This window comes from Linepithema humile, chromosome 1, assembly GCF_040581485.1.
Source record: "Linepithema humile isolate Giens D197 chromosome 1, Lhum_UNIL_v1.0, whole genome shotgun sequence".
NCBI lineage: Eukaryota > Metazoa > Arthropoda > Insecta > Hymenoptera > Formicidae > Linepithema > Linepithema humile.
The window spans coordinates 22,435,981-22,458,861 of NC_090128.1; the positions used below are offsets into that span (position 1 = coordinate 22,435,981).

Below are 22,881 nucleotides of genomic sequence, written 5' to 3' on the forward strand. Positions count from 1 at the left end.
TGATCACTTTTGTGTTGTAAAAAGAAAAAACTAATAAATTATATAAATTTTTTTCACAAGTCCTTAATTCTGCCATTTAACTGAATTAATATTTAAAGAAAAGACAGTTTTCAGACCTTCCATATTTTTAATATAAAAAGGCAAATAATTTATTTTATTGAGTTTCTTGTAATTGTATATGAAAAATTACGTTAACTGTGAGTGTAATAAATTATTAAAATGCAGTATTAAATAGAAACAGAGCAAAATTTTGTGTAAAAATGCAAGTTCCGAAATCTACCATTTCGTCAAAATTAAATTATACGTTGGGACAGTTTTCAGGTCTTATATATTTAATATAACACTTCAAACGAAAATTTTGTTAAATCTAATAACTGCCATTTGGAAACATAAAAAGAAATGGTTAAGGCCAAATTACATATAATTTTGGTTTAGTTTTTTTCAAAAAAAGAGGTTTAGAATGTTCTAAATTGAAATCAATATTTAGACATTTTGGTTTTATTTTATCAAAAACCTAGCGATCTAACAACTGCGATTCTATTGCTATATATAGACTTGAACCACCAAATAAGCAAAAACTTTATAAAGACAAGAACTTTATAAATCCTTACAAAGCTCTTACATGTTTTACATGTTTTGCTTTATATTTGATTGTCAGCATGCCAGGCTATTGGAATAACATATGATATACGACTTTAACTTGGAACATCAATTCTTTCTAATCTGCGGAACGAAATCGTTTATTTAAATGAACAAGAAGAATTCGTCGAAGTTGAATTTTGTTTTGGAAAATTACAAAAATTTTTGTCTAAAATAATCAAATCTCTATCAAGGTGATAATTTAAAAAAACATTAATAATTTTGGTCTTTTTTTGAAAACTAAACGATCTGAAAACTACCATTTCGCTACTATATATAGACCTAAAAACTACCATTTCGCTACTATATATAGACCTGAAAACTGCCATTTTAGCAAGAACTTTAATACTTTCGACCTTCTACACGTGATTCAAATACTTCATAAAGCTCTTATTAGATGTTATGTTTTATGTTTGATTATCGACATGTCGCACTGTTGGTTTAACATAATCTATGACTTTATCTTTGCCTATCAATTTTTTTCAATCTACGGAATAAAATCAGTTGTTTAAATAGACAAGAAGAATTTACAGCAGCTGAATTTTGTTTTAGAAAATATTACGAAAATCATTTTTTGTTTAATGGACCAATCCAATTCCTTATGTATATTCATATGCACCTATGCAAATTTGTTTGGATAAGCCCTAACGTTTGCCGCGCGGCAAACATTGCCGCGTCCTGTGTGCAGAAGCTGTCACTGCTTTCGAATGCAGTTTTGAGTGTAGTTTGAGGCCTAAGAAATAGGTAGCATAATACGTTATAAATATTTATTTTCTTGCATAAGGAAAGAAAATAAATGTTTAAATTCTTTATAATACGAGTAACTCTATAATGTAATAAATTGATTTGTACTTTTAGACAAATATTAAAAGTTTTTAAGGTTAGGAAGTGTTTATTTATTTGATAAAAACATATAGTTACAATAAATAATGTATTCTTTGAGTAAGAATGAAAATATGTACAAAGTAATACGTACAAAGAGAAGAAAAGCCAAAGGATGGATAATATCTAGCAATAAAGTATCAACAAAATTATATACAATTATGTATATGTAGTATTTGTCAAAAATGACAATTTTAAGTAATCTATATAAATATTGTTTTAAGAAAGTTATTTAGATCTCGAAAAAATTGCAAACAACCTGATGAGTGATATACCAAAAGTATATTTAAAACGAATAGATTTGACAAATACTTCTATCGAAAGTGATACTTTTTCAAGTTCTATTGAAAATTCTATCGAAAAAGGTAATTTAAACTTTTCACTTTTTATATATCATCTTTATTTTTTTCAAAAATATATAAATAATTTTGTAGACATTGATGCTAGTTTGTCAAGAAATGAAGTTCTAGATGAATCTACAGAAAAAAACAATCAGCAAGGTTTGTATTTTGATTCATTTTTATATAAACTTGTTCTTTCATAAAAGTTGAGATATTTATATCATCTTTTTATTTCTTTGAAAAATATATTAAGGGGATGCTGGAGTGGCAGCCGAACTCCGACGCGAAAGCGCCATCATTTCGATGGTACTAAAAATGAAGCGACATTATCGGCGTAGCCTACGCCGCGTAGGTCCGTGTGTATGCATTTGTTTGTAGTGGTAACTCACTACACTAACGTGTGGTCTGTGTACGTGTGTCATCGGAAGTTTGTAAACAAACGATGCTTGCGCTTGTTTCCTCGACTGAAATTTCGTCGCAAGGCTGCAATATAATGTCCGAGAAAACATAGGCGTATACAAGGTGTCAAATAAATACAAACTAAATATGACAAAATAATAAATGAAAAATATACATATAATACTATATATATATCACTGAAGAAAAATGTCTTATACTTTTTTTATTTTTATCCTTATATAATTAATACAAAGTTAATTATTATTTATTGAGTATACAGATATTGAACATAATTATCTTTATTTTGTATTTTATAGAATAATGATAAAAGTGTTTTACATATCTTATATTTTATATATATACTGAATACATTTTTTGAATATTGTAATATGCATTTATCGTTTCAGTCATTATGCTATGAAATCCAAAATAAAGATAACTACATATTTGTGCAATATGTGTGTATACGTTTAAATTAATTAATTATTTAATTAATTTATATACTTATTTATTTTGTACTTATTACATTAGGAAAAAAAGGAAATAACTTTCTTTTTTTTAGTTATATGTACAGTACACACACATAATACTGTACATATCACTAAAAAAAGAAAGTTATTCTTTCCTTTTTTCCTTATGTAATAAGTACAAAATAAATAAGTATATAAATTAATTAAATAATTAATTAATTTAAACGTATATGTATATGTATATATGTATATAATACACACATATTGCACAAATATGTAATTATCTTTATTTTGGATTTCATAGCATAATGACTGAAACGATAAATGCATATTACAATATTCAAAAAATGTATTCAGTATATATATAAAATATAAGATATGTAAAACACTTTTATCATTATTCTATAAAATACAAAATAAAGATAATTATGTTCAATATCTGTATACTTAATAAATAATAATTAACTTTGAATTAATTATATAAGGATAAAAATAAGGAAAGCGACATTAATTATATATAATATATAGTCTATATTATTATATGTGTCAAATGTTATATTTTCATTTTTACTTTATATTTATTACACATATTGTATATGTCTATTTCGTTTCGTACATTGGAGCCTTGTGATGGAATTTGAGTCCAAGAAAAATATGTGCGAATATTTGTTTATACAAATTACTCCACATCACTTATAGATCAGTGTAGCAAATGAATTACGAAATACGTATTTATAAAAAAAAGCCAGTTCACGTTACATCGCCTCTGGCTTTATTAATATTTGTCATAAATTTTAATAATATAGAATGGGCCCCGTCCATCGCCCATTCTCGTGAGACACAACCAATAAATGCTTTTTGTCTCTCCGATTTTGCACACGTAGCGTGTGAATAATTATGCACTTCTTTTGTGAAAAGAAAAAGTGCGAGTGATAACGATGAAAGCATACATAAAGTATTAGCGAAATCAAAGTCATTTATTTTAAAATAAATTTTTTTAAATGGCTGTAGGCGCAAAAAACCGTTTATTGTTGCGGAAATAGAAACAATTTATTACTTTCTATTATAGTAATAAAATGACGTCTCATGCGCTGAACGTCATTAGAATATTTTTAGTATTCTTTAATATTCTCAGTAGGATTTCTTCCTAAGGCTACAGCTGTAGCGAAAGCAGCTGCATAAATTCCGCAACTTGTGCCGTCCGGTTGTGATTGGACTTTTTCGAATATTATATCGCTTACGTTTATTCTTGGATAACGTTTGCAAATATAATCTTTCTCCATCTTTGCCAATTTTTCGTATGTGCAACCGGGTAAGCTGTCATACACATGCAGTTTGGACCCGTCAAAGAAAATACATCGCCAATGATTAGTGCAATTCCCTTCAATAATTTGTAAGCTTTTATCGCTATCACTGGCTGTTATTATATCTGGGAATTGCAAGTACTGAACGCTTTGCGTTTCGAAACAAGAAGTTTCTGTAACGATGCGTAAGAATGTATCTAACGATTCATCGTTTAATTGATTCTGTACAGGCAGAACATTCTCTCTCACCAAAGAAAGAGGAACAATTGTATCATCTAAAACTTTTTTACGTTTTGCTATTTCATCTTTAGTCAAATTTCTTTTCCTTTTTGAACAACTGACTATGATGCAATCGCTATCTTGTTCTGCATTCAGAACAGCAGTAACGTTTGTCGCGTCTGTTGACAAAACGTTCAGTTTCTTATCTTGTACAATTTTTCTGTCTTGCACTTTATTTTGTTGTACACTTAGTTCGTAGCAGACTTTTGTTTTAAATGCTTTCTCTTGAGCATCTATAATATATTGTGGGTTTCTAATAGGCATATGCCTGTTATGACGGCTATTTAAGATTTCTGAAAGCATACAGTCATAATAGAAACGTGTCAGGAAAGGCAGCATTTTAGTTTCCCAAAAGTCATTGTCTCTATTAACAACGACAATTTTTAAGCTTTTGGGGGTCCATATTGCAAATATGCAATAGTTTCGCTGTGTTATGTTTAATTGCCCTTGAACTTGATAAAAGAATCGGTGATTCCGATTCATTTTATCATTATCTTTTTTTTCAAATATAGCTTTTAATAGAGGCAATTTTTGTACAGCCTCATCAGCTGTTAAATTCTCAGCTGATTGAGGACATTTAATCTCCACCAGACCATCTTCATCAATAAGTCCATCGGGAGTAGCGCCCAAGCATGGATTTTCATAATCAATGAATAATCCGCATGGTTCAATTTTTTTATTCAATTTTGCAGCCAACTCTATTCTGGCGATTTCCTCCCTATCGCGACCATATTTCATGGCTGCAGTGTCAATGTGTGGAGGATATAAAATGCTTTTTATAGTTGATGCACAAGACGTTGTTGGTCTCATGCGACACACGGTTCCAAAATTGGATGCTGTTAGCATATCACGCCTCAATGAATGCCATAGTTGACATTCACTTTGCTCTCTTGTCTCTAGTTCAATTTCTTGCCTCCTTTCCGCGTTTTCTACCAACTTTTTTATATGATTTTCTTCAAGTTGTTGGTATAGGTCAGACGGAAGATCTGGCTTTTGAGATTGTGGGCCATAATAAAAATCTGTCCCAGCCTCTCGTTTAAATTTTTTGGGCTTGTCATGCATTTCTCTAGACTCTCTAGTTTTCGAAACTTTAATTTGTCGTAGTTTTTCTAAATTTTCAACAATTAGAGGAACATCCTTTTTTATGCTTTCATACACTTGCGTTAGTACTTCTCGAGTATTATGCTGTACAACAGCACCCGCAATTCTAACATTGTAAGAACCTCGTAGGCCAAAATTTATGCGCTTTCCACCTATTTCTTTGCAGATTATAGAATTAAACGATTCTGCAGGATTGTTTGTTAAATTTAACAACAAACTATCTGAATAAGCGCTCAAGTACATAACAGCACTCTCAATTTTCTGATATAAACCGTGGAATTTCAAATGCGGTACATAATTTTGTATTTTCTCACGGTTTTCGTCGCATATACGGCCGCGTTCTTTACATCTTTTATGCTCACCAAAAATATGGCTAGGAATGTTCAAAATATCTTTTTGTAATTCCGTAGCTTTGCTATGGTGAGGTACTTTTTCTGCCCTTCGCAGAGTGGCTGCCTGTAATACTTCTTTCCGTATTTTTAAAATGTTTTTTACAACATTTCGTAGCTCAACAAAGCCACGTTTTCTTTGCTGTTTTGGCTGAACTGTTTCTGCAACAGCTTTCAGCTTTTTGCATAAATTGCGAAGCAAATGATTGGTGCATTCTATTTTTTTTACAGTCACCATTTGTTCACGATACGGTGCATTATTTTTTATGGAGTGATATACACTGCTGTCGCCATCAGCAATAACTGTTTGGTATATCAACCCATGCATTTCAAAGCTACTTTGAAAACCCTCTACAATGGCGTCGCTTTCCATACGTGTAGAGCTAGCATTACGGTCAAAATTTTTGTAGCATTTATGATTATTTGGCTTCAGACCATTTCGCTCCGCCATGTCACACACCGTACAAAATTTATTGCGGATACCAATAAAGAGGACTTTCCTTGTGCGATAACCAATTATAGCACCAACACCGGAAAGTGAATCGTAGGCGTTGCCGTACGATCTCTTTAACCAACTACCATCCGCTACAACTGTTATGTACGGAATGCCATTTATTGTTTCATTCCTTTCCAGAGCGAGTTGTTTTTCAAGCTCGCCTGCCATTTTCATACTGTAACAGCACGCGCTGTTACTAAGCGTCACGCGAGCTCCACGTGAGCACCACCGTTTCGGGCCGCATTCCGATCCCCCAACTCGAGGGTAAGAACTCGAGAAGGGGTAGCTGCCGGGTAGGGTAGCACCCCAAGTGGGGGTAGCGCGACCGGTATAAAAGCCGGCTCGCGGAACCGTTCGAGACCCATTCCCCGAGTACGACTCGGACAAGCCTCAGGGCGCACTCTGAAGCTTCGGTCGTACTCGCTCCCATCCCGATAGTCGTTCTAGGGGCAGGGCGTTCTCTGCCTCGGCCGGGTGTCTCGGCGTTCGACTTCCTGTACTCCGTCGTTCTAGGGGCAGGGCGTTCTCTGTCTCGGCCGGGTGTCTCGGCGTTCGACTTCCTGTACCTCGTCGTTCTAGGGGCAGGGCGTTCTCTGTCTCGGCCGGGTGTCTCGGCGTTCGACTTCCGACTCTCCGTCGTTCTAGGAGCAGGACGTTCTCTGCCTCGGCCGGGTGTCTCGGCGTTCGACTTCCGACTCTCCGTCGTTCTAGGGGCAGGGCGTTCTCTGCCTCGGCCGGGTGTCCCCGGCGTTCGACTTCCGTGCACGAGAGAAGTCTCTCACTGTCTTAGGACACAGCGTACTGGCAACCGTCGATGACTCAGCAAGGCTCGGATATACGCGATATCGCTTATTTTTTATTACTTTGCTCCGTACCGTACGAACCGACCGATTAAATAATTTAATTTGTTTATAATTCAGCCAAAAGCGCACCAACGATTTACGCCGTTTATTTTCCGTTCATTATTCATTCGTTCGCAATTAGAATTATACACATGTACCGTCGCAACATTTACTCGTCCAACCGATAAGAAATTACTTATTTATTTCCGATAGTTAGATCCGATTATACCGTTCCAGAAATACACATGTACTCATTGTTACTATTTTCTTTTATAATGCTCTATTAAATAAATAGTTATTTTTCTTTAAAATTATTTTTGTTAATTTGGAGTCTCCCGATAAACCACACGAACGAATTCTGGCAGACCGACGAGTTATTCCGCGTCGTAAGAATCCGCTTCGCTAACTACGCACCGTCGTAATTCCGCATCGAAAATCCGCATACCGTCGAAAATTCCGCATCATTACGCACCGTTACAATACTTTCCATGGCTGTTTTTTGAAAATCATCGACTAGATTTTCTCGATATTTTATATAAGTCTTTTCAGACATGCAAGAAATATTTATACCCGCACAGAACTCTTCCAGTTGGGCATAACCATTCCCAACTGTTATAGTTGAAGCTACAGCAGCTTTATTTATATCCAACTTTTCAGGTTCTGTGGGTTCTGACCATATGTTGGCTTCATAGTTGCACATTTGGCACTTGAAGAACAATTGCGTCAGTAATCCACGGCGACGAGAATTTATGAGTTTCCAATCTTTAAATTGGCACTCAATTCCTCGCGCATGATTATCAAATACTCTGTGGATTTCATTCCACATAAAAGAAATGTCGACAATGCGACGACCTTCGGACATGCTTTCTTTGATAGCATATGCATCAGAAACACCCTTGTCGTCGATAACAAAACTGTCATCTTCGCATAAATCGACATTTTGATTATACGTACCTTTTTCTTTTTCCAGGCACTGCACTACTTCGGTACTGACTTTTGAATCTGTCACGTGTAATTCCTCACGTGATGATTCGTCAATACCAGTAGTAAGCGTGCCTTCTTCTTTTTGTGCGTTTTTCTGCATTTTCAGCATTTTACGCCTGCAAAATAAAATTAATCATAAATATATATATATAAAACATAAATTTTTAATAAATCAATCTAATACTACACACAAATATACTTTAAAAAGATATATCTTGTAATATTATTGTTAAAATAATGAAAGCAGTCTTTTCTTTTTTTTAATATAATAACACATACCTATATATATAGTCAGATAGGCATCTGTAACTTAATATATTTTTTCTAATTATAAGCATGCAAACAGTCACTTTTCCATTTTTATACACATTATATAATATATTATGTAATAAATTATATTTATAATACAGCCAGTCCACGAGAAAACCGCCTCTGGCTTGTCTTATTTTCTATTGCCAGTCCACGAGAAAACCGCCTCTGGCTTGTCTTATTTTCTATTGCCAGTCCACGAGAAAACCGCCTCTGGCTTGTCTTATTTTCTATTGCCAGTCCACGAGAAAACCGCCTCTGGCTTGTCTTATTTTCTATTGCCAGTCCACGAGAAAACCGCCTCTGGCTTGTCTTATTCCATATTGCCAGTCCACGAGAAAACCGCCTCTGGCTTGTCTTATTCCATATTGCCAGTCCACGAGAAAACCGCCTCTGGCTTGTCTTATTCCATATTGCCAGTCCACGAGAAAACCGCCTCTGACTTGAAGACAAGAATAAGAATTCTCTAATGCCAGTCCACGAGAAAACCGCCTCTGGCTGTACATATTTTAATTAACACTACAAAATACTATAAAGTACTGAAAAAAATTATTTACACAACGCAAGTCAATCTATGTGTATGTGTAAATTTTTCTGTTCTAAAAAATATAAATAAAGAAAAGATTGCTTTCATGTATATTACATCCTATTTTTTAATAGCTATATAAAAAATATTTTTAGTAATATAAACATAACAAAACTGTACATAACAAAACTGTACAAGCGGAAGACCCGGGTTCAATTCCCGGCTTAGCCATTCGCGCCCTGATATTTTTTCTCTATTCCCTTCTTTCTAATAATTCCTATCAGTACATACTGATTCTCCATATGTGAGAACAATGTACTAAAATTTTCGTACACTTTAAGTATCTCGAACCAGAGATCGGTGCACAAATTTAACTGTCTCACGTAGACTAACAAATTAATTTCTTTAAGAAAAATTATAATTTCGCACTAACATCCCGCGACGGCTCTCTATGCCTTTCTATTATATTAATTGATTGTTATCATTTGAGCCATTCCTTTATATGTGTTAAAACTGTACATCTTAATAAAACATTAATTTGTAAGATAAAATAATATTACATTTATAAAACTTTAAATATGAACGTGAAAAAACTTTATTTTCAAATATAAGTCGAAATTTGTATAAGTAATTTAAATATTCAGTCATATTAAATTCTTTTTATTTTTTTAAAGTTGTTTAATACAGGGTGTTATATGTAAAAGTTTGCGTTGAAATATCATGTAGACACATTTTCGTAAAAAAAGTTTCATATAAAAGACGTTTCATTGCAAGGGGGAAAAAAGAGATAATAATTTAGCTTTGGATAAATGCGCTTTGGATATTTGAAGGTCATTTTTATTTTTTTGTAATGGAACCACTCAAATTTGTTAATATTAATAGAATCCTCGCAAAATTCGATGTAAAAAGTTTGAAGGAAAGGATGGCTAAAAATTGAATAATTCATATATTTTTACCTTAATTTGACATAATTTTACATAAACTATGAAATATGTCGTTCAATATTTATTTTTCAATAATCTTACCTAAACACTTATGCACAAAATAAAAAGAGAGATCAATTAATGTAAAAAAAAATTTTTTTTTTTTAACTTTTATTTCTGTTACAAATTTTTTTTTACAGAACTGTTTTTTCTACACCAATTGATTTATCTCCTTTTTTTTACATAAAATTGTTTGGATAAGATTATTGAAAAATGAATATTTAATGACATACTTCATAGTCTACAAAATTTTTGTGGTTCCATTAAAAAAAAATCAAGATAAATCTCCGAAGCGCCTCCATAAAAGCTTAAATTAATATCACCATCTTTTTTCCCCTCTCGAACCAAACAACTTTTATATGAAACATTTTTCCACGAAAATGTGTCATGTACAAGATATTTCCATGCAATAATTCTAATGAGACATCCTGTAAATTCAATTTTGAAATACATTAATTACTGCATGTTTTTGTAACCGATATTGAGACATGTTTAAAATGGTATAATAAAATTATTAGATATTTTATTACATCAATTCTAATTCAGAAAAGTTTTCAATGATTTTACTTTTCTAATCTTACATGTTTATGTTTACACATATACATTTCAGGACAGAAAACAATAATTCCGCGCTAAATATTGCAGAAAAATTGGATTCATAAAAATGATATACCATTTCGAAAATAATTCAATATTTGTTAGAAGAACATGCACTAAAAATGCAATTATGGCTGAAAAAATTAATAATGTTAGTAACAGTATTTCAAGACTTCAGAGGCAAAACTTGTTATTCATCTTCTATTTCATGAACAATAGTAAAATTGATATCATATTATAACAAAAAATTTTATATATTTATGTTTATATATTTATATTTTGTAATTATTTGCCTGTCAACTGACATGTTTGAAGGTAGAGTTGGCTTTCTCTTAATTTATTATATGAACATAGTATTTTTACTATTATTTATCTCATTGAAGATAGCCTCAAGCAGCTGTTAAATATATATGTATGTTTCAAAATTTATAAAACAAAAATCATAAATTTTAACTCTGAAGCTTTGACACATTGTAATAACAAACATATTTGCAATATAAATTTCGAAATTGCTCCAGAATCGTTTTTTCATAAAAATTGAGAAATAAATAATTAATAAAATTTTTTTTGTTTTTTTCAAACTTTGTAGTCATTGATATGAAGTATTAATTGATGCTGAAGCAATTCTTGTAAATCATAATACATAATAACGTTACCTTTTTCTATTTATTTTCTTTGATGAGTGTCTGTACGAGGAAAGAAATAATTTGCCTCTCTGCAAATATCTTCCCATCTTGTATATTTGTTAAATGTCAAATCACAAATCACACACACAGAAGATATCTGTATCGCAAGATATACACTTTCGACAGCGTAAAGATAATCGGTTGCGACCACTCACGCTGTGCAAGCACAACACATGTTTATCCGTTCTACTGTTTTTAAATTCAGTAGTGTACAGGATTGTGCCGTGCCCCAAAAATGAAAACGCGACTCAAATGTTACTTGCTCTCATATTTTTACGCAAGAAAACATTGTCATTTAATTTGTTTGAAAAACGCTACAAATTTAATAATAATATGAAATAATTATATTATACGATATATTGTAAATTAGTTGTTAATTGATTGCAAGTACTTCTGTTAATACAAATTTTTTTAATAGCTTTGCAATATTCATTATTAAATTTTTTTGTTTCAATAAATAAATGGTGAGTTTAAAAAATTATGTACCTAACATTTCTTTTGCGTGGTCATCTCCTTTGCTCTATCCACACATATTTTATATTTTTTTATATGTTCGCTCCCGTTATTTCTCTTATATTACTATGGCAAGTATTTATCTAAACGTCGGGTAAAATAATGCGAAGAAGCGAAAGAACAAGAATTATTTAATAAACGTGCAAGAGTAAACATGCGAAAGAAAAAAGAATGAGAGCGAAAAAATTATAAAAGATGTTGCAAGTAAGATCGAGCAGATAATTACGCTAAAAAATGTTATGTACTTCATTTTTTAATCTCATTTTTGCTTGATTGTAATACAGAAAATTTACTTTTGCTAAGCTATTCAAATTAATTCGCTTCTACGAAGTACTTGCAATTAGCAGCCAATATACAAAATAATGTACAATTATTATATATTATTTTCAATTTATTAAAAATCAAACAGCCTACGCGGAACGTCAGTGTTGTGAATTTGTGAAATTAATTTATACACAGACATTTATTGAAGTCGTGTGTATGTAACAATAATGCAATCATCAAAATCAATGCAGTGATCTCAAGTACTACATCGAGAGCATCGAGAGTACCGTTCGCGGTAGGAAAGGCACGCACACAGGCGAGAATCGCTTACGTCACGCGTCCGTGTGCGCTCAGCCGACGGGTGTGTAGAAGCGAGCATACATCTGTCTCGTTTCCATCGAAGCTTCTAAACACGAGCCGACAACAGCGATAAATGCTAAGAAGCAAGCGTTTCTAAGGTGAGTGGGCAGAGTAGGTACAATATTAGAGATTCCGTGTCCGAAACGTGCTTCTTGCAACTTTTTTTCGCATTTGTTTGTAACATTTCAAAAGAAGATATAAAATACGGGATCTCTAATATTCTAGCTACTCGGCCCACTCACCTTAGAAACGCTTGCTTTTTAGCATTTATCGTACGCTGTTGTCGGCTCGTGTTTAGAAGCTTTGGTGGAAGCGAGATAGATGTATGCTCGCTTCTACACACCCGTCGGTCGGACGCACACGGACGCGTGACGTCAGCGATTCTCGCTTGTTGCGTGCTTCCCCTACCACAGTGCTGCTAGCGTGGTCTTCCCGCTCATTGTCAGTTCTTTCTGTGCTTTCTGTGACGACGTGACGCTATGGAGAAACGAACTCGCAAAAGTAAGTATTCTTATATCTGTATTTATATTATGTATAACATAATAATTGTAATAAGTGAAATTATTATTATATCTTTCTTATTGTTGCAGTCAGAAGTGAAGGCCAAGTACCATCGCCGGCACGTAGTTCGGTACGTTCATCGGTACCGAACTACGTGCCCGGCCACGTGCCTGTCCACGCGCCCGTTCAGGCGCCCGTTCAGGCGCCCGTCCAAGGGCCCGTCCAAGCGCCCGTCCACGCGCCCGTCCAAGCGCCCGTCCACGCGCCCGTCCAGGCGCCAGTCCACGCGCCAGTCCACGCGCCAGTCCACGCGCCCGTCCAGGCGCCCGTCCAGGCGCCCGTCCAAGCGCCCGTCTAGGCGCCCGTCCAGGCGCCCGTCCAAGCGCCCGTCCAAGCGCCCGTCCAGGCGCCCGTCCAAGCGCCCGTCCAGGCGCCAGTCCACGCGCCCGTCCAGGCGCCCGTCCAAGCACCCGTCAACGTGCTACAGCCCGTGCAGGGGAATCAACCGCATGGAAAATCAAACGCATTAAATAAAGTAAGTAATAAAATTAAATTGTAGCATCTGTGTGAATGAATGTGCGTGCATGTGTATTCGCGAGTGTATGTGTGTGCATGCGTATTCGCGAGTGTATGTGCGTGTATGTCCGTGCATGCGTATTCGCGAGTGTATGTGCGTGTATGTCCGTGCATGCGTATTCGCGAGTGTATGTGTGTGCATGCGTATTCGCGAGCGTATGTGCGTGTATGTGCGTGTATGCGTATTCGCGAGTGTATGTGCGTGTATGTGTTTGCATGCACAATTAATTATATAAAATGTTAAATTTAATATTATATGTGTTTTAAAATATAATATTTTCTTCTGTTTGCAGCGGATTCACAACATTATAAGGAAAAAATTGCGCACGGTGCAGAAGAGGACACAAGGCAGGACACCACCACCACCAGCAGCACCATCACCACCTCAATGGCATATTTCGTGCGCTCCGCCGTATGTTACGACATACTCTACACACGCTCCAGTGTACAGTATTGCGTCACCATGTCTTCCTCCGTGGCCACCACGATATCCACCGCCGGGACCACCATCGTATCTACCGCCGGGCCCACCATCGTATCTACCGCCGGGCCCACCATCGTACGGTGCACCATACCACCAGCCTTCGGCGTACAATCCATATGGATCGTATTATTGGTAATTTTGTTCTATTCGTATTTCGTTATTTCACATCACATTTTGCGTTGTAAACTTCAGTCAATTATCATTAATTACAATATTGGTTTATTGTAATTACATTTTGCGCTATTTCTGTGATTTTAGTTTATTCGCAGCAAACATAAGATATATTAGACACAACGCAAAATATGATGCGATTGAAAAAAGATTTGACGTGTAATATTTTTATGAAAACATGCAATGTTTTGAAAAAGAAACTGAAACGATAAGCATTATATAGTTTTGTATTTTTTGTTCAAATGTGCGATACATGTGCGATGTATATTATGTATATTAAACAAATATTTGTATGCACCGACAGCTTGTCGGTAAAATTTCCAAATTTTTTTCTGTTTTTTGTTTTAAATGTTATACCAGCCGATTCTTTAGCATGTATACTTTAATCACCTAAAAGAATTTGTAATTCTATACATGCAATAAAAAAATTTTCTTAAACTACGAAATTAATTTTTCGTCGGTAAAACAGTACTACTCCAGCATCACCTTAATAATTCTTTAGGCATTGATGCTAGTTTGTCAATAAATGAAGTTCTAGATGAATCTAAAAAAAAAAGCCATCATCAAGGTTTGTATTTTGATTCATTTTTATATAAACTTATTCCTTCATAAAAGTTGAGATATTTATCTCTAAGATATTTATCTTTTATTTAGCATTTTCATAAAAATATCAATTAGTCATTCAGAATAATTATAATTCTTTTTTTAGACGTTCAACCAAATATCTCTGAAATCAATTTTAGTAACACATTTTTTGAACATATTTTGCTGAATGACAAAACAGTTGATATCACAGGTAACATAACTTATTAAATATTTAATTGTTACATTTATATATATACATAAGCATGGCATGATTCTATATAAATTATTATTTCTAGATAATAATTTTGTTACAAGTATAGAAAGAATTCGAAAAAATTTTTGAAAATTTTAAGTAAACAAGAAACAATCAGTCAACAAAATAAAGTCTATAAATCATATTTAGATTGCTATCATAATTTTGTTGTTAGCTTATTTAATTAATATTAATATTTAATTAATTTTAATTTCCAAGTAAATTTGTTATGAATTTCCAAAAGTTTGAATTATTTTTCAGATTTAAATATTAATTTTTCTATAAACGAAGTTTTGGACACATCTTTAAATGTTTCAATAACAGAAATAAATAACCAAAATGATAAAGTGGCAGAAATAAATAGCCCAGATGGTAAAGTATAATGATTTAATTATTATCTAAGTAAACTAGTAGTCATGTATCACATAATTTATGTGTATAAGTGTGTATAATGGATATATTACCATTAAATAATTATGTATATTTTATTTATAAATAATGCACATATCAAATGTAATCAAATTTTTTAGATATCACTTCTAATTTATCTGAAAATAGAAACCTGTGTATATCTTTCGAATCAGTTATACAATTTATTAAGATAACTTATATAGTTAACAATTTCTTTTAACTATAACTATTAAGTAAAAGAAATTTCTCTCTATTACACACACACACACACACGCGCGCGCGCGCGCGTGTGCATATCAGTATTATATATTTATATAATCAATGTAACATAATTATTAATGATTATAACATAAATATAAATATAATGTTGCAGTAAACAATATTCAAAATAACTTTTTAGAATTTTGCGAAGAAACAACAGTTAACCAACAAGGTAATATATAATATGGCTATTTTAATTTAATATATCATTAATAAATTTATATGTACATGATTTTTTTTCCAAATTTTATTCCAATATTTCGATATACACGAGTGAATTATTGAAAGAATCCTTAAGAACTTTAAATAAAGATAGAATGTATTAATCAAACAAATAATTAAATATTTTTGATTTTATTAAATTTTTCAAGAATTTACAAGATGTCTGTTTACAAATAATTACAATTAAAAATTTTCATAATTTTGATAAAATTATGGAAAGCTCTTTCGATAAATATATAGCATGTATAATTGTTTTTAAATTTATTTTTAAGTATTTTAAATTTTATGTTTCTTTCTTATATCTTTGATATATCTTTAATATTGCTAATATTAAACATTAATATGTATCTATTACACATTACGTTAAAAATTATTACACATTTTGATTTCAGAAGATATTTATGAAGACTGTGAGGATTACAAGAATGATCCAGACTATGAAGTTTCCAATGATTCAAAAAATTTTAGTGATGAATCAAATACTTCTATTGTTTCTCAAAGTTTTAATGAGAATGAGAAATCTAATATTACAAATAGTAGTCTTGATACCTCGAAATATACTTATGAAGGAAAAGCAAATTGTGATGACACAAATCTTATTGTACATAATTCTCAAAAGAAAGGAGCAAATAAAAAATACTTTTGTATGTATTGTAAAAAGTTACAAACTAAATTTGCAAGACACTTAGAGACTGTCCGTAAAAATGAGGCAGAGGTTAAAAAATTTATTTTACTTCCTAAAGGTAAATATAATAATCTATACATATGTATATCATTTTAAATCAAATGTTATATTATATATACTTTCATTTAAAAAAATTTTATTACAATTCTCTTAGGTAATTCAGAAAGAAAGGCCATTATAGAGACTATTAGAAAAGAAAGTAATTTTATATATAATACTAGCTCGCAGTTTAATACAGGAGAAATGATAGTAAGTCGTAGACCTTCAAAAGCTAATAAACCTGCATCAGATTTTATTTGTTGTCCAAAGTGTAAGGGCTATTATACAAAAAATAATGTAAGGCATCATTTTCAAGAGTGCAATAAAAGCAGTATCGGCAGACACATTATGGTACTTGGTAGAAAACTACAAGCACGGATACACACTAAAGTGATATGGTTAGGAAAGTAATCTTCCCAATTTTAAGAGATGATGACGTGTGTAAAATAATAAGATATGATGAATTAGTTATACTTTGCGCAAATAAATTATGTAGAAAATTTAGAAATCAGCGTTATCATGATATGATAAGAGCAGAATTAAGACTTTTAAGCCGCTATTTAATTTTTATTAGAAAATTTAATTCAAATATTACTGATTTTGCCTCAATATATCAACCACGCCATTATGACTCATGCATTTTAGTGACTAAAGATGTGGCTCAATTTGATCCTGATACTAATAAATTTAAAACACCGTCTGTTGTAACACGACTTGGTACCCTCTTAAAAAAATTGGGAAATTTATTAGCTACTGAATATATAAAAAGAAATGATAATGAAGGTTTAAGGAATGTAGACAATTTCTTGAAACTTTTACAAGAAGATTATGGAACAACAATAAATAAAACAGCAGAAGAAACTGTAACGCAAAATAAAAGACATGCTAACATTGAATTACCAAGTATGGAAGATATACAAAAATTATATAACTATTTAAAAGAAAAAAGAAGTATATTGTATAGTGATCTTATTAAATCTTATAACTACAGTATATGGTTAGAATTATTAAAAGTAACGCTTATTTCTATGCAAGTTTATAACAGAAGAAGAGCAGGTGAAATAGAAAAAGTTCTAATAGAAGATTACAAATGTTATAAAAGTGTCGGAAAACACACAGATTCCGAAGTGTATAATTCATTATCAGAGACTGGAAAAGAGGTAATATTATTATTATTTTTAATAACTACTAAATAAATCATTTTTTGCATTTAAACATATTAATGATTTATATTTTTCTTTTTTTAAATTACTTATATTTTATTAATTTTAATGCAAAGATTAAAAATACTTTAATTAAATATATTCTTTAATAATTTATTTTTTATGTATTTCTTCTGTTTGTTACATTAGGCTATTAAAAAATTTGTCACATTTGATATTAGAGGTAAATTAGGTCGTACAGTGCCTGTATTGTTGCATTCGCAATTACAAGATTGTATCGAATTATTATTGCAACATAGGTTAAATACAAAAATAAAATTAGAAAACCCTTATCTTTTTGGCATTCCTGGATATGACAAACATCGATATAAGCATTTGAGAGCATGCGATCTTATGCAAGACTATTCTTCAAAGTGTGGAGCAGCAAAACCTCTTACTTTACGAGGCACCATATTACGAAAACATATTGCCACAAAATGCATCACGCTTAATCTTTCAGAATCGGAAGTCACAGAGTTGGCAAACTTTATGGGCCATAATCAGGAGACGCGGTAGTGTCTTCGGCCAAGTTCAAAAAACGACACTACTAAGTCAGGAAAAGAATCTCTGGCAAAGTTCAGAAAATGACACTACTAAGTCTCTTATCCTGCGCGCACAAAGTCGACTTTTCGGGGGTTTGTAGCAACTAAAATATAAAAAATTTTATAAAAACACATAGTATATCCTTAAAAACGGCATCGCCACGACTAATTTGAGCCAAAAAAAATTTAAATTGGTCCAGCCGTTTCAGAGATATAAGCGGTCAAAAAGTGATGTTGGTAATGCAAAAATTAAGAAACGTCGTCTCCTTATTCTTCTCCTCTGTCCGCAGGGGCGGATGAGGAATTTACGGGGCCCAGAGTATTATCATTATCATTAAAATTTACGGGTATTTCTCGCACCAGGTGCCAAGAGTCGACGATTTCGACTTCCCCGAGTTGCACTACGGGAATTCCTCGCACCAGGTGTCAAGAGTCGACGAATTCAACTTTCGCGAGTTGCGCTACGGGAATTTTTCGCACCAGGTGCCAAGGGTCGACGAATTCGATTTTCGGGAGTTGCGCTACGAGAATTCCTTGCATCAAGTCCCAAGAGTTGACGAACTCGAGTACCCCGAGTTGCGCTACGTGCATTTCTTGCACCAGGTGCCAGGGGTCAATGAATTCGACTTCCCCAAGTTGCACTACAAAAATTTCGCAAACATGAAAAAGAGAGAGAGAGATGTAACGGTGCAGCCCGCAAGCTGCATCGTTACGGCTACGGACCGTCCATTGTCCGTGACCCACCAAGGGCGCATTGAGCGCCGATAAATTTCTTATCGTAACAACGGCGGTCAACCACCGAAAATCTCCCACACCCGACCGTTCCGAAATTCCGTTTTGTGGGGGACTCGCCGCCGAAACCGCCGATGCTTGCCGATTCGAAACCATTCGGCTGCCAGCCGGGTATAAAAGAGGCCCGGCTGTACGTCTTCTCACCAGATTCCGTTCGCTGATAGACAGCGAACAATCACTCTACGAGTGTCCTCGTAGTCCAAACCGAGCATACTCGGTTTCTATACCTGTTCCAGCACACGAGTATCCTCGTGTACCGCCGAGCGTCCTCGGTATTCTTGACTCCCGCATACGAGTATATTCGTATACCCGCCGAGCGTACTTGGCTCCTCTAGGCCACCGAACTTCGTATTGCGGACATTCCCGCGTACCTAGCTAAGTCGCCGTTCTAAAATTCCGCCTTCGTACGAGCATCCTCGTACTCCCGCCGAGCGTAATCGGCAGCCTAAGTCCTTATATCGCGTTTATTCGCCGGGATTTCAAACCGTAATCCGTCCGACAGGCAAAACCGTGTCGACCAATCCGCGCCGCCGAATAGTCCGCATCGATCTACGATCGAACGGACTCGCGATACCGTCACGAACGCACTCACCGACAAGCGCTCCGTCTTGTACCAATTGTTGCGACACGATCACCCGCGCTTGCGCTCTCGCCGACCGCACCAGGACGCCTCACGTCATACTTTATAATTTCGCGTAAATAATTATTCCACCGTTACCTAAAGAATTATTTCACCGTCGCCTTTACAATTATTTCACGCTGTTTAAATAATTCTTTCGCCGTTACTCTCGATTTATCTTACCATCGTCTTTATATTTATTTTCACGCTGCTTGTATACTCATTTCACGCTGCTTCAAGAATTATTTCGCCGTTGCCAAATAATTATTTCACCGTGGTTACTCTACCAATCGCAACGATATTCTGTTACCTATTTTACCGTTGCCATACTGATTTCACCGATATATACTTTTATATTTATTCCACGCTGCTCAAATAATTATTCAGCCGTTGCTTAATAATCATTTCACCGTCGCTTGTATATTCTTTCACATCGCATGTACACACATAGTCATCAAACATACTTAATTAAATAAACACGTCTTCTGATTTATCATTAACCAAACGCATATTTTCTTTGACACACCCTCAACCGTCCGAACCTGGATTCCGACGAGCTATACCGCGCTCGAAAAGCTCACACGGTTTCAGAGATATGACATATTTTGATGTAAAATCTAAAATTTTTAAAAATATTTAGTTATCGATAATCTTACCGTAATATTTTTATGCGCAGAATAATAAAACGAATCAATACGTGTAAAAAAACCCATTGTTATTTTGAAGAAAAAGTATGTAATTTACAATGTACTTTTTTTAACAATTATGCGTTTTCTTTACTACTTCTCATTATTCTAATCATAAAAGTATTACGGTAAGATTATCCATAACTTAATATTTTCAGAGATATTTTAATTTAAATTTTATATCGAAATATGTCAGATTAAGATATAAAATAACTCGAGGAGTATTAAAAAGAACTTCTGCAAAGTATGAAAAAGAAAATTATTATATCCTTTAATCTTGTTAATATTTTATTAACAAATAAACTGCCATGTAATAGAATTTTATTAGTATTAATGAACGAAGAACATCTCATCGACGTCGACATCGATCCAGTCGCAAAACTTATAATGTAAAATAAATTAGTTAATATGTTATTAAGTTAATATAAATGTTACATTCGAAATGTAGAAAAATAATTTAAAAATAATTTAAATTTTGTCACATAATTAATTTTGTACATTTCTGTACATTTTTATGTTAACTTAATTACATATTAACTAAAATATTTCACATTATAACACAAGTATTTTGTTTATATCACACTTATGTTCTGTTAAACAGATGTTTTATTGGTAATATTACAAAATAACTAATAATAACATAAGTATTGCGTTTGATATCACAGTTACGCTAGATGAAACATAATAAGTGTCATTTCGAATGTTTTAACTAAATTATTTTATGTTTAACATGTCTTTGATTTGATATTATAGTTTTATTTCGTATATTTTGTAAAAATTTTAACAAAACTGTGATATCAAACCAAAGATATTTTATATCAGCTATCCATGGCTTTATATCAATGGGGCAGTCAAACCGAAGACATGTTACAACAAAAAATAGTTTAGTTTGAATATTCGAAATAAAACATTTGTTTCACAGAATGTAAGTGTGATACAAAATACTTGTGTTAGAATGTAAGATAATTTAGTTAATATACAACTGACTTAATATAATCTTGGTTACATCCGAAATGTGCAAAAATAATTGAAAAATAATCTCAATTCTGTCACATAATTAATTTTGTACATTTATAAAAAAGTAGGTGATATAGCACAAAAATTCATAAATGATAAGGTCTGGCCAAGTTCCAAAAAAGACACTCCAATATGTTTATATTTTAATAATTATCTAAATTTTTAATATATCACCAACATGAAAAGTAACTGATATGTTATTCAAGGTGCAAATTCAAAATAAACATACATAAAATATTTATAAAATGTATAAAATGTATAAATGTATAAATAAAACTGATCAAAATTTGATTTAAAAAAAATTTAATTAAAATAACAAAATATTTATTAAAAAATACAAAAAAACTTGGCGCTGCCAACGAGCTTCACCCATCCCCTCCCCCCTTAGCGCAACCCTTTCACGCCATTTCCCCCTTTCCCCCCCCCCCCCCCGTCAAAAGGCTCCACCACTCCTCCAACCCTTTACATCTTTACACCTATAGTATTATGAAACAACGAAAATGAGTAATAATAGCATGATTAATTGACATCATGTAATTAATTGACATTATGTAAGTTAACATGTTGTTCGGTGTGACAGCGCCAAGTGTTTTTGTATTTTTTAATAAATATTTTGTTATTTTAATAAAATTTTTTTTAAATCAAATTTTGATCAGTTTTATTTATACATTTATACATTTTATACATTTTATAAATATTTTATGTATGTTTATTTTGAATTTGCACCTTGAATAACATATCAGTTACTTTTCATGTTGGTGATATATTAAAAATTTAGATAATTATTAAAATATAAACATATTGAAGTGTCTTTTTTGGAACTTGGCCATAAGAGTATACACAAATCGCATTATCGACAGTCAATTCCTGAAATAGACATTCCAAGATTCTCTCGACTTCTAAATGTAGCTATTTTTAATGAGGAGAATGATAATGAAGATGATAATGATGATAAAGAAATTGAGCAAAATCTTATTTCTGAGAATTTAGTTGACTCATCTGAGTCCTCTCATTCCAAAGATATTGAAATTAATAATAATATACCATTGTCAAAAACACCAAAGAGAAAACGCCGAAGCAGTAAGCATATATATTATTAAATAATTTTTTGTATTATACAACAATAATTTTTATTTTTCTGTTATATTTATAATATATTTGTAATAGCTATAAAAATAAACAATAGCTTATAATAGCTGTAAAAATAGTAATCATAACAATTATTAAAATAATGACGTTTTCTTTAATATTTATTTTAACTAATATGACTCTAACATTATTTCAAATATACAGGATGTCCCAAACCAAATGTACCAAATGTTTTTGACACATTCTTGAGATTATTTTGAGATGAAAATCGTACAGTCATATTATCTCAAGTTTGCGTATTTAGGCATTGTATATCGCATAATAGTAAAGATTGATTTCAAATGCTTCTTATTTAAAAACTATTTTAGTCTCGAGATTTTTA

General features: G+C 32.7%; 1 protein-coding gene across 1 annotated transcript; it reads left to right on the plus strand.

Moving 5' to 3' along the window:
- The first annotated feature begins 12,121 nt into the window (after window positions 1–12,121).
- On the plus strand, window positions 12,122–16,470 carry LOC136999688 (uncharacterized). The gene is made up of 7 exons (XM_067354232.1): window positions 12,122–12,865; window positions 12,955–13,400; window positions 13,735–14,664; window positions 14,806–14,892; window positions 15,196–15,306; window positions 15,719–15,778; window positions 16,221–16,470. Exons 1-2 carry the CDS (start codon window positions 12,844–12,846, stop codon window positions 13,221–13,223), a joined length of 291 nt encoding a protein of 96 aa, XP_067210333.1. The 5' UTR covers window positions 12,122–12,843; the 3' UTR covers window positions 13,224–13,400; window positions 13,735–14,664; window positions 14,806–14,892; window positions 15,196–15,306; window positions 15,719–15,778; window positions 16,221–16,470.
- Window positions 16,471–22,881: the final 6,411 nt, after the last annotated feature.